Below are 18,388 nucleotides of genomic sequence, written 5' to 3'. Positions count from 1 at the left end.
AAGCTAAAACGTTGAATTTGAATTGTAATGTCATCGCAGTACTGTCTAATTTTGCTTGCTTCGCTGTCAGTCGAACAAACGAAGACTAAAGCGTGAATGACGCTCTGTATACGATTTTAACGCCCTATAAGTTCGGTCACTTTTTAGCGCGGACCCCACGTCCATATAATTGTAAGTCAATGCTTGTAACACTAATACATTTTTAATAGACGCTAAAATCTTGACGGATTTAAATGGAACTCAGTTAAAAACTTTGTGTGCGAGCACATACTTTTTGATACATTTATAGATTTTATTCCTTTTAAATTTGTATTCTTTTTGACGTTTTGTTTTTGGTATTCAGCTGTCATACAAATATAGCTGGAGACATACGTTCCCAAAAATCCCAAAAGAAGCTCCATCTTTCGCCTTTATCCATCTTTCTAAAGCTACCAGGCAAGCGTCTCGCCAACAACTTGGTTTCATCAAAATTGTAAATTACGTTCAATAATAATAAAGAATTATAATGCGGTGTTGTGGACATAAATCTATATTGTCAAAGACCAATATATTGTGGTCGTAACACATGCATCTCATATTTATGTAAATGCGTTCAGATTTCCGCATTACTCGTACTGATGTGATTTATACCGACATGGTTTCCTTTACGACGTAAATTCAACTTCTATTCGTGGTACTTGAATAACTTTATGCAAATTTTGTATATTTTATTCTATATGAAACATGTTTTATTGAAGTTCTTTGAATACAAACAGGACAGAGTCGTATATTAAAGCTCTCACGCTTCAACAAGGTCACATGCTTCGAATAATAACGCATAGAAACCTAGTCCGCACACGCTGAGGCAAATTGAAGCGCACCCAATGGGCCTACACGAGCGGGCGGGCCTTCAGTGCTCAAGGTCAACTTGCACCGCGAACAGATCAAGAATTTTAGCTAAAAATGACGAAATGTGCGGTAAATGAGTGTAAAAATACGTCAGACAAATATAAAATAGATATTAACATCACATTCCACAAGGAAGTAATGCGTTTCAACTTGTATTTTTATATAAATATTACTTACACTCAAACCGAAAATTAACCTACTACTAAAACTAGCCTACATGAATTTGATTTTTGCCTCACTTGCGACAGTTCGTTTGATATGAAACTATCATTCTAAGCGTTATTATTCTAAGGTCACATGTCTAAAATTGGATATTTGGCGGCGACATTATACCCATCATTGTCAATACATGCGTCCACTGCTGTGCACAAATTTGAGTAGATCCTCATGATTCTATGTATATTTAAATGAATAGACAAAATAGAAATCTTAGATACGTGTTAGCAGAAAGCGTTGAGCTTTGTTGAAAAGTTGTTTTTCGTTTTGATGAACAAAGGTAGTTAGTTTTATCGCTATTTTCAAATATACCCTGTGCTAAGCGTGGAGAAGACCGAAGGAAAATATCTTTATCAGTTTACTTATATATAGCACATAAAGAGAACCCGGGTTTGAATACCTTTTTATGAAAAATACTTTTCTAAATTCAAAGGTTTGTTTGAAAAAACAAATATACGCGATTTAAATCCGGAAAAATAGTTTCATTTCCTATGTGTAACAATAGCGAAAACCTAAGAACTCGATACTTTTCTAAATTGATGTTCTTGGGATAGTTGGGTTTTTATTGCTCCAACACAATGGTACCTGGAAAGCTCTAGTTTAATTTTCTAGTTTAACTTCTTAATACTGTGTGTGAATGGTTTTATTTGGCTTTGTTGTAACTTCGTAAAGACTCACTTGAATCCGATGATTGTATCTATCGGCAATGATGTACTGGCCAATGCGGTTGACGGCGACGCCAGCGAGACAGTCAAACTCGCCTTCACCACTACCATATTGGCCGAACTCCTTTATGAATATGCCATTTGAGTCAAACACCTAGAAAAAAAAAACATTTTTAGAAAGTTATGTATTGTCACACGTTACATTCCATAATTGATTTGCCTAATCAAGCATTTGGTGTGCTGGACATTACATGTCCAATTCAACAATGCTCTTTTGCTCGAGGATGTTTGTGAAGGTCAGAATCGACGGTTATGGGGCTGTCGTATGCAAGAGAGTGGCACGGTCTTCTCAAGGTGATAACAGACAGGATGGAAAGCCCGATCCTTAATCAATGGATAGCCAACCACGAACATGAAAATGAACACTTTACATTCTACTAACGTGGTTTCTAAGTAGTTACTAACACTATATGGACTTGTATTGTATAAATTATGGATAAATCAAATAAATTAGGTAATCGGGAATGACATAGGTACATATAGCAAAATGACAATTTTTCTGTAAAGGTTTCAAGATTCTTTTTTTGTATGCATGTATGTTACGCGATAACTCCTGACTATTATGAATCGATTTTGATTATTCTTTTTTTGTTAGAAAGAGGGTACCTCAGAAATGGTCCCATTTAAATTTGAAGAAAATTATCCACCTCTAAGGACGACAAACTAGGGAATGAATGAATCGGTTTTTTTGAGTACTTCGTACTGAGATTATCACGTGTGATCGCATGTGGCTTTAACAACGACACCATATTTATAATGGGGTTAAGTTCATGTCATTTTAGTTTTGCAATGACTATTCAGGCCATAATATGTAGTAAGAGATATTTAAAATTTTCTAAAATTATCGCGACGAGATTCAACACATGTCTGAAAGCAGACTTGGGTACGTTAAAGGGTAGACGTCGGTTATTTCTTAACTAATTATAGTTCTTTGTTTGTAATTCTTTGTTGTCTCTCTTACTTAAGTAATACCTACCCACATCTACACGAAATTTACACTTGTGGATAATTTGAGTTTAATAAATCCTAACTATATTATATGCGTATCTAAATGCCGTGCTTACGAAGTAGAAAAGCAAAATGCGATAGTTTCAATTAATCTTACTGACAATACCGAGTCAATGTATCTTTAATGCCGTTCGTATGAAAGAGATGCACAAACATGTGAGAAAGGTAGAACAGATTCTATAATCAAAATGCAAGTTTGAAGCTAGATATCTGCTTTCGCAAGATATAAAAGTGCAAAACTTAGAAGACACTTCAATTAAAATATTTTGATGAAAAGAGAACGGTGCGCAACTGGAAGCCGATAGCAAAGAAGCGAACGTTCTTTGAAAAGTGTCAGCTGTAATTTGAATTACTTTGGATAAGATAAAGCTTCTGAAGGCAAATATATAGCTGAAAGGAAGACAAGTAAAGAAAGGAATTTACTAAAACAAATAACAGCTTTATAATCTAGCGAAAAATGATGCTATTGTGCTAGATTGGGAATTCAAAACTTTAATCGTGTAAAGCAATTAAGTACTTCAAAGTAGATTTAGCATTCGTACTATGTACATACGTGTTACGCAAACTTAATTGATAAAGTTGGCATGGATTCAGGGAAATGCGAAATGTTAGGAATTCATATTCACCACCGGAGTTGGCACAAGGTCAGGCGGAAACTATTTCCGTAAATTTGGACTGTAAACATTCTGGCAACGTTAATTGCTTTTATTGTAAAGAATCTGTGTACAATTAGTATCTTTTTCTTGTACAACCGTTACTATTATATTACCCAATGATTGTATTTGGAAAGAAATTAATTTCCAAGTACAAGCCAGAACTTTTCTCTAATAAATTTTACTTTCATAAATTTTCATTAAACCATGAATTAATCAGAATAATGATGAAATGAGGAATTACCTGAACTCTGTGATTAGATGAATCAGCCACGACCATAGTATTGTCGGGACCAACAGCGATGCCACGAGGCCATGTAAAACAGCCGGGTTCGCTCCCCCGACTCCCCACGCTGAATTGTAAACGGCGTTTCTGCAGATATTGGCTCCTAGGGGAGGAACCTGCTGCTGCGAAACCTGAGATCAAACAATCAAATTAGTATCAAGAATCAATTTGATCGATAAACCCAACTTCTTGAAGCACCAAATCTATGTACACGCCACTCGTATTTCTAACCTGCTACCGCTGCTGTAGCCGCCGTAGGGGAGATGGGGGAGCCTGCCGCGTTTTTTGAATCGTCATCAGAACTGGCAAGCTCGTTAGCTGAACGCAAGGGCAGCCCGAGAGACAGGCGACGCGACGTGCTCGACGACGTGCTGCTTGTATCGCGATCTTTGCCCCGTGATCCATATTTACTCTTCAAATACCTAGCCCAAGAACTCAAGGCTGCTCCATCTTTCTCGCCGCTAGCTGCGACTCGTTCAGGTGAGCTTTCTCGAGATTTTAACGCATGAGAAGATCGGCTACGAGATAACTCCGACCCTCCGGTTCCGGAGCCATATCGAGCCGCAAGGTACGCGGAAGGTGACGCTGTAGTAGGAGATACCGGTTCATCAAGATCATCGTCGTCCCCTGCACCAAAACCAGTATGACTACTTTTGCTTCTAGCAAGGCGGTTGCGTCGCTCTTTCAAAGCGAGGTATCTTGATCGAGCTGTGGGATACTTCGAATCATCATCTAAAGAAGATGTAGTTTCTTCATCTCTTGGTTTGCTACCGTAACGATTGCTACTGTACGAAGAGCCACCAGAGCCGTACCGAGACGTAGGTTTTTCTTCTTCTTCAGTCTGAGACGATTGTCTTGAGCGGTATCGTGATTGCGAAGGTGTTTCTTTCTTAGTATCATGAGCGTCATTGCGAGCATTGGAACTGCGTGCGAGTAATGGGCCTATATCGCTGCGAGCCATCGCCTGGCTCTCGGGCTTTCTTTGCGTGGCAGGCTCCTCTTCGCTCTCTTCAGAAGAGTCAGTTTCCTCTTCGGAACTACTGTCGGAGTCTTCCCGTGCCGGCTCGGCGGGCGCCGGGGCGGGCGTTGGCCGCTGAGTGCCGACAAAACGGCTTTGCACCCTTTGTGCGCCGCCAGCTGTACCGTTCGTTGTGACCGGTGCTGGTCTGTCGTTGCCTGTGGACAAGAAACGAGTTGCAGGTTTTGGTGGAAGGCCTGGATTGTATTTGGCTTTCAATTCTGCGATGGTGAGAATCGCACCTGTGTGTTTCACCGCCGAGCCGGAGCTTTCAGTGGATGCGCTAGATTCAGTGCTTGGCGCACGGGCTGCCGGTCGATGTGGCGTGACTACTTCCGTCGCTGACGGTCTTCTCGGAGTAGTAACCGCCGGCTTAGGTGCTGGAGCGGCTGGTTTACGTTCATTGCGCGACCGTTGCACAGAAACAGATTCATCATCGGATTCGCCGCTGGATTCCTGAGAAATATAGTGAAATTCGGTATGGATACCAAAACGTTGGTATATTTTGTGTTGTGTTCTATGTGTAAAAAGTAAGTTAAACGTGGAGTGTATCTTATGGAATGCCGTTAGTTGTCGCGTTTTCCTTGTTAGTATCGATGATTTGTCTAAGTTCTACGTTGTACTGCGGTTGCTCTTAATACTGCTTCTCAGTCCTCTTCCCAACTCACCTCCCGAGCGGGTGTCGGTGGTTTACGGGTTATTGAGCTTCGATCCTCTTCTGCAGGTCGTGGTGCTGATCTGTCTGGTTCCTGAGAAGAGGCTGCACCTTTGTTTTGTCTTTTGAGTCTTGAGATCTCATCATCTTCGCTTTGTTGCCTCTGCGCTGGTGCTGGAGGACGGCGCTGTGGTTGTGGCGCTGGCTGGACTGGCTTCGGCGGAGGTGGTGGTGGTGCTTCTTTCTTCTCCTTTTTTTTTCCACTATCCGCATCTAATATCCTTTGCATTACACGCGGGCAGTCACTCAGTCTGAAGATTCCGCTGAGAGGGCCTCGAGTTGCGTCTTCAGTGTCAGTAACCTTTGGTTTTTCCTTCTTTTCCTCTTTGACTACGTGACTAGTTTGTTCTGAATCAGAATCGTCCTGCTGATGGCTTCTTACAAAGCGAGATCTGAATCTACGAGATGGTCTATGTTCAGACTCGTATCCGCTATAGTCATCGGTAGCACCATAATCCCTAGTTCTTTCGGGAGGTGGCGGTTTTGGTTCACCGAATTTACGACCACCTAATAGAGGTTCATCGTTCTCGTAATATCCCTTTGCTTCTTCTTGCTGACGAAACTGCGTTGCCAATCGATGGTCGCTTTTTGACCTTGTCAGACCTTGGCTTTGCGGCATGACACTTCCATATGCTCCTGGTTGAGTGATGTTTAACTCTCCATAACTGGCAACATGTAGCACCAGCTGATTAGGATCATGGGTCATAATGAACCTTATTCTGCGATTATAATCACCAGCTTCATAGTCAAAGTTTCTTAAGAACTCAACTGTCTTAAGGAATATTTCTTTGGTGTCTACTAACTCCGTGTCGTCCCATTCAATATCGTCATTCATATATTTATCGGCGAGATCACAATTGCTTTGTATATTACTTAACTCTAACTCTAAATTATCTTTTAGATGGGTTAGGTTTCTAAGTTCAGTGGCTAAATAACGGTCTACTTCGTTTCTTAAGAAGTCAGTTCTATCTTTAAGAGCCTTTGCTAGACGTTTGTTGATTTCATCTACTTCTCCTGCTACTGCAGCACAGTTTGTTTGAAGGTTTTGGGTGTTGCGTTCTACGATTCCCAAGATATCTTGAATTCGGTTTACACCACGGCGGATTTGGTTATTGATTCTGGCGATTTCTCTACGGAGAACTTCCATATGGGCAGCTTTGCAGTCATCGCAAACTTTTTTGTCGCAGTGGGCACATAGAGCGCAGTAGGCTTTTTCTGAGCAAACATTACATCTCTCCATAACCTGCCCAGCGGTAGGATCTGGGAGTTCTCCAGCAATTTGAGCGTGCAGCTCTAGAAACCGCTGAAGAGTTACATTTGTCGGGAATCCCGATACCCCTTGGTAAGGGATTCGATGTTCTGCACGGCATTCTGGACATTTGACCTGCACGAAAAATAAAGACCTTAGTAATCGTACTGCATTTGTTATAATGGACGCATTGTACTGATTTTAGATTAACATGTATTTAAGGTTAAGACAAAATAATGCACGAAGATATAACGAACTGCAGTTATTACAAACGACAATTTACAAGGCCATTAAAAACTTTTTAGCCAACTCAATCATGATATTTTACAAACCAGTAAAAAAGCTTAACCAAGACGCAACTATACAACTTAAACTCTTTTTAAAAGTTTATTTTTCTGAATTACTGTAGAAGTAAGTAGTTTGAGGAGTAGCACTATATACACTACTCTACTTCATTATATACCTTAAGTATATATCGCCACAAGGAAGCTTAAGCAATTACTCTTTTTGACAATTACGTAAATGTCGAATCTCTTTTTGTCTTTTTTGATTTCCATGTCATAGTTTAGAATGAATAACATTAGTGAAGGTTGCAGAATTGACACCACTATATTACAACGAACCTGTCGCCTGACGTAGTCGACAAGGCCGTCCATGCACGGTTCCATACAGAAGCTGTGCTGGCATGGCAGCAGCTTAGGATTTCGGTAGCGGTCCAAACAGACGCAACACGTTAGCAGCGATTCAAACTGCTCCATGTTTTCTTAGTTCGTCACGTGTCTGTGAAAGAGAGAGATGAAGAACACATTATTAACGAAAATAAATCAAAACCAAAAGTGCATTGTGTTGACAACAGCGCCAAAATTCATGTTACAAATAATTTCTTCTATATCAACCTGACGTTACTATCACTTTCCTGAATTGACACTGTACAAACGTGTATTTTTATGGAACTTTATTGTTATTCTAAAGCGTTATTTTCATATTAATGGCTGTGAGTTGATGCGGAATATATTATAATTAGTTACAAAATAAAAATACCAGTTTATCATAATTGCAATATAATTTCAATGGAGTTTCAAGAAAATTACCGAATTCGGGACCCAGGTTATTGATGTGGCACATTTTAATTCAATTCATTTACCTAAACTATAAAGGTCGGTGGCATTGAAGAGAGTCCATAGAAATACGGGCGAGCAATTTTCCAAGTATGTCCCAATTTTAAAATGACTCAAAATATCATGAAAGATAAAGAATATTTGTACGAACTGTAAAAATATGCAGTTTTCAATAGACAATGCCAAAATCTTTGTACACAACGCTTGGCTTATCGCGCGTTTAAAGAACACGTGAAAAGAATAGTTATTTGCAAACTAAACAAACTCAAGCCCAGCAAAAGTGAATATTTGAGTCGACAACAAAGAGGTGGAATAACACGAGTATGTTTTCCATTTAGATTTCGCCTTTTACTTTATCGGGTGTATATCTGCGCCCTATGTTCTCGTTACCTTATAAAAACTACAATAGTAGTGGCTGTCATCTTGTACAGAGGAAAAAAGGACATGAAGAAGATTTGATACGTGTTATACGACTTAACGCCTGAAAGAATCCTCGTCGACATCGGTAAATTAATCACACTTTTGGTCCTTCAGAACACAATTTCTTGAAAATATTGAGTCAAGTAGACCTGATTGTTAGTAGCAACACCTGGCGAGCACCGCTACGTAACAAACACTACAGCGCGAGGTATTAGGTTTTATCAATTAGTACCTTGTGAACTCTCTAGATGGCGTTCAAAATATCAATATTTAGTTCATATTAGGATCGCCCTTAGGGCGCCTTTTTAAGGCGATCCGTAGTGTAAATCGCTCTCTTCTATTTTTTCTCTGTCTCTGGCTCAACGCGACAGGAAACCATATCTCAGGCCGTTTCATTCCAATTTCTTTATCCAGAATTTACACTGATTATGTTATTTTAACTGTGTTTTTAAAATATACGAGATTCATATAATTTTCCGTCTCTAGAACATCCATCAGCAGTACTTCAGCTTTGTGACTTCTGCAGTAGAAATCATGGGTACCGTGGAGCCATAGACGAAACACGCTAAGGAGCTTTCAGTTTCTGTTTGCGACCTGAAAACTGGCAGTTGCCATCAAAGGATAAGCTTTGCTATATAAAGACGAAATATTGATAGTTTTCTGGACACGATTCCTCTGAGTACGATATTCAATGAAATTTGACACCGTTTACTAAAAGAATGAACGGTCAATAAAACTTAATCTCATATTTTTATTGAGAAACCATCATTACAATTCGCAAGTGTTGCAGTGATCTAGGCAGAGATCATGAACTGTCACTTGTTACTCACCTGTTAAAGCTCTTTATCCCCGTTCACTAGCGTCAATCTCTTCATACCCGTTTATGTTTGATAATTGACAGCCGACTACATATTACTCTCTCTCTCTCTCTCTTTTATCCAAAGGCCCTTAGCTTATCAGCCTCGAAGTACACTTACTAGCATGTTCACTTATACCGTCCTAACAAAAAGATAAGAGATAAGTTGCTCTCATGGCATACACTTCCTCGACAGAGGGATTAGCATTTTTATCCGCTCCCGCGCGTGCGACCTACCTACCACCATGCACAGATAAGAGGACATGCTTATTGCCACCAACTTATAGATACAGGTGAAATAAGTCCAGGACTTTGAGCTTTTCCTAGCTTTAGAAATAACTTTGACCAGATTTACATACCATCTTTGATATACAGGCCTCTCCAAGTTGTGCTCATTAACACTTTAAATGTCTTTTTTTATAACACCAAGTGACGGGAGGAACAAGTCGTGCACTGCCACCGTGCCCATCATCCAGATACATGACAAGTCCCATGTGCCTGTAATTTCATCAGCCTACCCTTCCCTTTAAAAAACCGGAACGCAGTGATACACATTACTGCTTGGCGGCAGAAATAGGCAAGGTGGCAGTACTTCCCTGGACGAACTCTTTGCTACACAAGGAGCTCTATGCTACTAAATCTGAATTCTTCATGAACATCATAAGGAGTGTTTATCAACTCCGAAATTTAAGAAGTTTGTTTTGAACTTAGTAAATATTGATTTGCAGTTTTTATCTTTGCCGTTCGCACTTAACCCTAGGATAGTCCAAGTTCTGCACGTCAGAAAAAATGTTTTTTATGAATCCCCTGAGGCCATGGAACAAAAGCTGTTTGTTTATAAGTACAATAATAAGCTTCCAGTTTTGCATTGATTTCATAGAAACCCTATTTATAAAGTAAAAAAAATACATGTTAAATATTAAGAGCATGTTTTCAGCCAGGGCTGAGTACTTGGGACCTTAAAACCTCTTAGACCCGTACTTAGCGATTCAACGAAATAACTTTCAATAAAGTTTAAGATGACAAAGGTTACGTTGACTGCAAATTTAACTTGGTTGCGTACTACATATTCGAAGGAAATGTATCTGGTAAACAAGAAAACGATTTTGTTCGTTTCAACTTCTCTCTGTGCAGATTATTACGTTCGCGGAAAATTTGGAGCGGGAAGATAGATATAATATTAAACATTTGTTTGATGGTGAGATTGAAAGGCTTCAGGGTAGGAGCAAATCAAAATAGAGCATAAAAATATGTCGGATATTAGAAGTGAAACTGAAGATGCTGAAAATGAGTTGCAACATTTAGTCTGCATGTTTCATAAATCAACTAGCCTCTATCAATAAAAAAAAATCTTTTTTGTCTAATAAGCATCAATCATCCCAGGAGCTGTGTCGTCAGTAGCACCGAGACAAGTTGATCAGTGCCATGAGGACGGTTTCAAAGAGGTGGAACGGAAAAAGAAGTACACCAGCCGTAACCTTAGTGATACCGCCCCGATTGGCCCCAATCATCTATTGCGTCATACTTGTCACGGCTTCATTACTTCATGGAGTACCTATATACGGGTGAAAGTCAATGGTACTCTGAGGGTCGAGCGGTTGGGGTCACGCGACATAGTGAATTTTATTTGTGATGAGAGTACCAACTCAACATGTGTCGACCTTCATGAAGGGTTTTGGCTGAAGAGTGTCATGTACCGACGTTTCCGAGGCCAGTTACCGGACACCCAAATTGCGTCACACGTCGCAGTCCATACGTGTAAATAAATAAATAGTGTTTTATTATATTGTATGTATGTTAGACCTGTATACGTTTTTACAATAAGAGTCCGGAGCATATATTAAGTTTATCATTTCCTAAGTTTAAAAACTACATTAAAAATATTTTGATCGCAAAATCATATTACAAAATTGAAGACTACGTGTTAGATAAAGATGTATGGAAAGACGACATGGCTCCAGAATCCACACAAATTTGATTCAAAGTGTATTCCATAGCATTTAAGTTTATTTGAAAAGAGCAATCCCTAGAGTTTCTTGCTCGTTCTTCTCAAGGAGGTCAGCGTAGTGAACGAGCAGTAGCTTAAATGTGACGTTTTCAAGTGTAAATTTATTTTACCTATGGAATAAATAATCTTTGACTTTGACCTTAAGGTACATATTACTTGGGTCATGTTGCCTGAATTAAATAAATAAATAATAATAAAAAATATATAACCATCACTTTTTTTAAGGTACCAAATGATTGGACAAATATGTCGTGCACATAGTGGTAAGCGACACGTTATCCATAACAGTTGCAATGCCATTCATAGCTTCAAATCACAAAGATCTTAGGGGCACTGGTATTGGACGTAGCATTTCTGCTTGACGGTAGAAATAGGTAAGGTGGCAGTATTTCCCTAGACGAACTCTTTCACAAGGAGTTTTACTCCTATGTGAACAACACGATCACACAGAATGAAAGATAGAGACAGAAATAGAAAGTGAGAGGAAGAGATCACAGTTTTGCTAAAAACAAAAAGATGAAAAAGATTTCAGAAAAGCATCAGCATAACCAAAACATAACACGCTGTATTTTAAATGTAAAGAAAAAACTATTGGATAAGGAAATGAAACTATTTTACCGGATTTAAATCGCGTCACGGTCAACCGCGTCACGGTAACCATGGGACCTATAGAGGGCCCGAAACTTTGGTTCATTTGAAAAAACAAGTATACGTATAAACAAGTATATTTAAATCCTGAAAAATAGTTTCATTTCCTATGTGTAACAATCGCGAAAACCTGAGAACTCGAAAATTATTGAACTCACTCATTTTATTCCTTTACTGCGCATCATAGAGCAAAAGTTGTTTAAGTAAGAGCTTTTGCTTTTATATTATATAAACAACAACCTTATCTCAACAAGATTTCAGACGATTTTCAATAAAAAAATACCCCCAAGTTTACTAAGAACACGTACTAAATGCAGTATGAGAACACATTTTTAAATAAAATCTTCCCGCACGCTAAACACTGTTTAATTTAGCCATGGCTGATCTAAGATCTGGCTGAGGTATAAATAGACGTTTCACACGGCGACGGCGTTCCTTGGTCAATAATCAACCAGAATACGTTAATACTTCAACGGCAACTTGAAGTTCAGTAAACGAGGTCTTGTAAATTTAGTTACTTGGTGGTATACTTTCTAATTAACGTGGTTCATATTCGTTTTTAAATATAACTAAATTCCTAACCTATTAATAAGACAGATGATAGTCGGCCATGTTTGCTAGATAAAATGAATTGATAGTTGCGTCGGCGTCGTGTCGCGCGTCTGGAAATGCACTGGTATTGAGTTTAATAAACAGATTACTGCATCTGGGGATCGATTCTGAACCTTACGATAACTCAGTTGTCGACCGATTCGTTTTGATATCGAACGATTTCGTTTTATTTTTATTCAGAGCACCGAATCGAACGCCAAACTGTCGTATTTCAAACAAAACCGAAATGACGTCACACCCGTACGATTACTCGAACTTCTCGACCTGCAAAGTCTACAAACGTTACCGAACAACCTATTGTTTACGAAACAAGAATGTCTTATGGAAATCTGGATTATGTTCAATTTTATTAATTTATGTTAATGCAAGCCTAATGCATTCCTATATTTTAGGACTTTAAAGTCTTAAAATGTTATAAAAGTTTTAAAATTATTCTTATAATCTATTGTGCTTGTGCACTAGTCTTACCCTTCAAAACGGGAAGTAATACTCAAATTATTATATCACAATATACCATACCAATTTACACAAAAATCTCCTTATCAAAGTCATTTCTAAACTTTCAATGCAGCTTGAATCTTTATGAAACTGCTTACATTCTCTCCGTTGTAACTTGTGCAAGGAATAGCGACTCATGCTACAAATATCTTAAAGACTAAAATGATAATATGATAAAATTGGACCATATATCCACTTAAAAAGAATGGACAAACTTGGAACGTCGTAAAAAGGAAATTCTTGCGTAACTCACCATATACATACGTTGCAAGAACCCTCAAGAAAACGTGCATTTAATTTCGCATACTCGTAAAATAAAACGTTTTCGATAGGTTTTTGTGGAATAAGGGGGGATTGGAAGATGTTTTCATGATAATAAAAATGAATGTAATATTTTGCCTAATGTAGATTAGGTAGTATTGACGACCTCCGTGCTCGAGTGGCTTGCTCACTGGTTTTCATGGTGTCGTCATCTCTGAGGTCCCGGGTTCGATCCCCGGCAGGGTCAGTGCAGAAACTAACTTTTCTATATTGTCTCGGGTCTGGATGTTTGTGGTACCGTCGTTGTTTCCGATTTCCATAATACATTTTTTTTTTGTTTTGCATTGAGCTTTGATGCGAGTTTGCCGGAGGTAGAAGTTGTGCTGGCCAGCGATCCATAAATTTTAACAACAATGAGTAACAATGTTTATTAACTTGAATGCATAGTTATTCATTAATTCGTCATTTGAGAGATGTCAAAAATTCCGCTTATTAATAAATTTTATTTTGACAACTTGCAACCAGTACTTTTTCAATTTGGACAAATTTACAGGATGAAGAAGAAAAATCATTTATATAGCATCTGGTTTATTAAATAAAAATACGTAGTATACATACATACATGTGTAATAAACATATTTAAAAACTACGCATTTTTATTTAACAAACCAGATGCTATATAAATGATTTGTTTGTTCATCCTGTAAAGTTGTTAAAAAGAGATAGTACCTATTGCCAGTTCACAGTCGAAATATCATTCAGATTCTTAGCTACGGTTCAAGGCCTAATCTGTCAAGTGATATCTAAGATGGTTTGATCCAAGTTGTTGATGATTATAATCTTCAACAGTACCGGCACGCTATGATGGCCGTTTTGACAGATTACAATGGTGAGGTCAAATCTCAATTCATTATCGAAAAAAATGTAATCAAATACGAGTCGCATCTATAACTTTTTAGATTTATTATTAGCATTGCAAGGGGTAGCTGATTAAAAAGTTTTAATAAAACGAAAATACACATGTTTACTTAACATATCGTCAATTCGAAACTGCTTTGTTTTGCATTGAGCTTTGACGCGAGTTTGCCGGAGGTAGAAGCTATGCTGGCCAGCGATCCATAAATTTTACTGCACGCCACTATTGACAACAAAGTACAGCAATTAGCTCCTTCAACGTAGTTATGAATTAATATTAAACTTGATGTACCGGTACTATAATATACAATTCACGATGACTCATTGATTACTTATCGTTTGAGAATAGTGACATTTTCAGTTTATTTATAAATAAATGTCACTTAGCATTTGAGCTGTGTTAGCTCACTAAGAAAATTTTGCTTCTCAATCATTGACTTACAATTATATGGACGTCGGGTCCGCGCTAAAAAGTGTCCGAACTTATAGGGCGTTAAAATCGTATACAGAGCGTCATTCACGCTCTAGTCTTCGTTTGTTCGACTGACAGCGAAGCAAGCAAAATTAGACAGTACTGCGATGACATTACAATTTAAATTCAACGTTTTAGCTTTTTCATATACCTTGACATGTCACTACGTTTAAATAGGTTGACTTGGGACATTTTTTTCGTAGTTTTTGTATTAGACCCATCGTCCATTTATTTGTAAGTCAATGTTCTCAATCGAGAGGCTGTCGGTTTGCATCTTTGTAGTGATGTGACTTGACAATAACTTACTAGGTATTAAATATAATATGTTAATTTTGGACCACCCATTGTAAACCATATTTTAAGCAAAAAATATCATTCATTTATTCATAAAGCCCCGGTTTTCGCCACTAACTTTAAACATTTTTTTTTCTTTTAAGGCGAAGTGGGATTTGGGGGAAAAATTTTAAGTTCTGAAGCAACATTCTATTGTCTATGGTACTTGCTAATGAACTGAACAATTTAATTATAATACTGTACATACAATAATTTTAAAAAATTGTCGTATTTTTGCTAAATAAAATAACAAATATGACGCCCCTTATATGCTATACTGCCTTATGGTTAAATTGGCCTAAGGGTCTTACAACCGCGCCAGAAACCTTTTTAAAAAAATGATTAGTTGAAATATTAACTGTACTTAGCGACTGTTATCTCTTTGGTTTATTGTTTTGTAGCGTTTGTTTGCTTCCGTTTGTTATCATGGATTGTTAACAAAATATACATTATATATTGGTTGTGTTTCACTAATTTATTTACTCGTAGAAAAAATATTGTGTGTAATCATTACATAATTAGGTCTTAAAATCTCGTATATTTGATTTTAATATACTATGAAAGTGTACAACAAGGGTCGATAGTGGCTCCATTTTTGTAAAATGCGGAATTACAGCACTGCGAAAGTAGGTATACTATATTTGCATGCGAAATTGTACCAATGTACATTATCACAAAATGTAATGGAATGTAATTTATCAAAAGCCGACAATCCGTTTAGAAAGCCTTATGCTGCAGATTTTCTTCTTTACGCGTTTGATACGCTATATCCCCAATACGGATCTTATTGCTCTGATGTTAAAGGTGTAACGTTTTAACCACCTCTTATTGTGTGTACTTAAATATTAATAGTAGCTGTAGAGCTCCTTGTGAAAGAGTTCGTCCAGGGAAGTACTGCCGCCATATATGTTTCAGCAAATAATCTGAGCATTACTGTGTTCGGGTTTTGAAGGGCGCTGGTGAAACTGGAACTTCTTAACTTGGTGTCTCAGAGAGACGAGTGCAGTGATATTGCCCTTTAGATTTGTGTGGCAATGCAACTCTTGTAGATAGGTGTGTCGCTTACCACCAGGCGTAAGATACGTTCGTCCCGTGACTTGATATATTAAAAAGAAAGTAGTTATAATTATTTATTAATACGAAGATCGAATACATAGAAAAGTTTTTACGACGCGTTAGGACCTGAACCTAGTATTTTATTTACTTGCAACGTAGTATTGCTCTTACCAACTGAGCTACGGGTCAAGTTATCGAGTTGTCGAAATTCTCCATTGTGTATTTTGTTAAAAATGTTTGTACTGGATTTATCGGCATTCTGCGCAGCTAGATTTTAGTGACATCTAGTGAGAGATTTTGGAACCTTCTTCACCGCAGCCTTTTTCTCTGAGCTATGGGTGTAGTTATCGAGTTGTCGAAATTCTCCATTGTGTATTTTGTTAAAGATGTTTGTACTGGATTTATCGGCGTTCTGCGTAGCTAGATTTTAGTGACATCTAGTGAGAGATTTTGGAACCTTCTTCATCGCAGCCTTTTTCTACGTATTCGATCTTTTTATTAATAACCATAATAAAAACTAGTGGAGTTACTTCACAAAAACACCTCAAAAATGTAGTAGCTCAAAAAAAATTACAATATATCTCTAGTTAATAAATTTAAAAACGTTCATCAATTTTAACAGAATTTAAAAGGATTTCAGCAATTTTCATGTTTTAAAATGAAAACTACGACGACGAAACGCGAAAACACTAAAAAATGGAATGAAAAAAATTCATAGCTACAGCAAAACGGGATCGAATGGACAGCAATTTTTCACTGCCACCCAAACTATTTTTCGTACGGAAAAACCACACAGATACCTATCGAAATAGACGTGATTAACAACTGTGAAAATCTCGCATAGAACCAAGAAACAAGAATGAGAATGGGTGATATTTTTAGTGCAGTTGACAGTTCTAGTAATTACATTTAGTTTGTGCCTGCCGATAGCCGTTATAAATTCTGTTCGAGTTGTTCAATGTCATGCCTTACATTATATTGTGAATTTAGTTAGTAATTTTTTCTACTTTCAAAACTGCTACTTTGACTACAAAGATGCTACGTACCAAACTCTACTGTCTATAGTTATACTCGCTACTAAACTCAAAAACTTAATTGTAGTACTGTTCTCTATACAGAACTATAATGAGTTTCAAAAAAAGAAGGTTGTATTTTCGCTATTCAAAACAGTCTCCTTAAACGCGTACTGTGTTCCTCAACAGAATAACGTCACTTTTGAAATTATTAAGAGCATATCAAGCTTGACATTTAAGAGTTAAATCCAACTCTATGCCGCTTACGATAAGAACGGTCCAGTACAAAGTGTCAAGCTTGATGTGCTCTTGACTGTACAAAGGCGTAACCATTTGGCAAAAAAAGAACTATTTAAAAACAATATAAAAAATATCCAATATGGTGCTACTCAAACGCTCTATTGTCCCCTGATTGGTTAAAATATTAGCGGTACTTGGCCAATCACGGTCTTTTATTGTATCGTTTTTGGTTTTGTAGCGGTTCTTTGGCTTTCATTTGTTTTATTGTCGTGGATTGTTAACAAAATATATATTATATACTATATTAAGTATTGGTTGTATTTCATTATTTTAATTTACTCGTAGAAAAGTATTGTATGCAATCATTACACAATTGGGTCTCAAACATCTCTTACATAGACGTTGGCTCTCTGTGTGTGTTCTACCGTCTTTATAATGGGGAGTGCTTTGAGGAACTTTTTGAACTGGTGCCACCTCCCGCTAAAGGAGTAGAGTCCATCTCCACATCTTAGATGCCTGGCATTGTAAGACCACGCGGGCATCTCGTTCGTTTCTTCCTCGAACCTGTAAGGTGTGGAAAGATATTCCTCCTTCCTGAAGTATTTTCTTTGCGCTATGACATGAGGTTCTTCAAAAAGCTTGTTTACAGGGCTCTCAAAGGCTGGCAACGCATAGGCAGCTCATTTGATTTTGCAAATGTTCATGGGCGACGATGACCACCTCGTATCAAGTGGCTCGTCTGCTCGTTTGCCTCTTTCTTTACATAAAAAAGGTACTCGTCTTTAAGATCCCACATTATACCATTAAGGATGTCGAAATTTTGTTAGGGTGTTTTTGGATGCAAGTGCGTACACTTAGATCGAGTTAAGTCAAGACTGTTCATAATTTATTTACAAGGTATCGCCTTAATAATTTGTTTTTAAAATAGCTGCATTAAAATCTCATTTTCTTGAGCTATGTTAAACTGACGGAATATCTTTGTAGAGGAAATGACAGGACTGTATATTTTACCCGGAGTATGGCCTTATACGGGGCTCCCATTTGGAGTGGGGCCTTATCAGCGGCGACGAAGTCGCTGCTGAGGAGGCCCCAGAGGGTGGTCGCCCTGCGAATGTGCAGGGCGTACATGACGGTGGCCTGCGCTGCCGCATGCGTCCTCGCCGGTACTCCGCCGTGGGAC

General features: G+C 38.0%; 1 protein-coding gene across 4 annotated transcripts in view; it reads right to left on the bottom strand.

Annotated features, from left to right (window-relative positions):
* LOC113236045 (RING finger protein nhl-1) overlaps nt 1-18,388 on the bottom strand; it is a 285,844-nt gene that overhangs the window by 20,198 nt on the left and 247,258 nt on the right. For 3 of the 4 annotated variants that reach the window (XM_026472034.1, XM_026472036.1, XM_026472035.1), the window contains 5 exons: nt 7,382-7,538; nt 5,463-6,893; nt 4,008-5,250; nt 3,735-3,907; nt 1,783-1,923 (listed from right to left, as the gene is read on the bottom strand). In XM_026472034.1, the coding sequence (XP_026327819.1) occupies nt 1,783-1,923; nt 3,735-3,907; nt 4,008-5,250; nt 5,463-6,893; nt 7,382-7,516 (3,123 nt within the window). In that variant the 5' untranslated portion in view covers nt 7,517-7,538. The remainder of the gene's footprint in view (nt 1-1,782; nt 1,924-3,734; nt 3,908-4,007; nt 5,251-5,462; nt 6,894-7,381; nt 7,539-18,388) is intronic. The other variant, XM_026472037.1, reaches the window with a different exon arrangement.

Source organism: Hyposmocoma kahamanoa, unplaced genomic scaffold (genome assembly GCF_003589595.1).
Source record: "Hyposmocoma kahamanoa isolate Upper Pololo Valley unplaced genomic scaffold, ASM358959v1 88, whole genome shotgun sequence".
NCBI classification, from domain to species: domain Eukaryota; kingdom Metazoa; phylum Arthropoda; class Insecta; order Lepidoptera; family Cosmopterigidae; genus Hyposmocoma; species Hyposmocoma kahamanoa.
The sequence above is the reverse complement of the archived record's forward strand: the minus strand, read 5'-3'. Positions and strand labels throughout refer to the sequence as shown.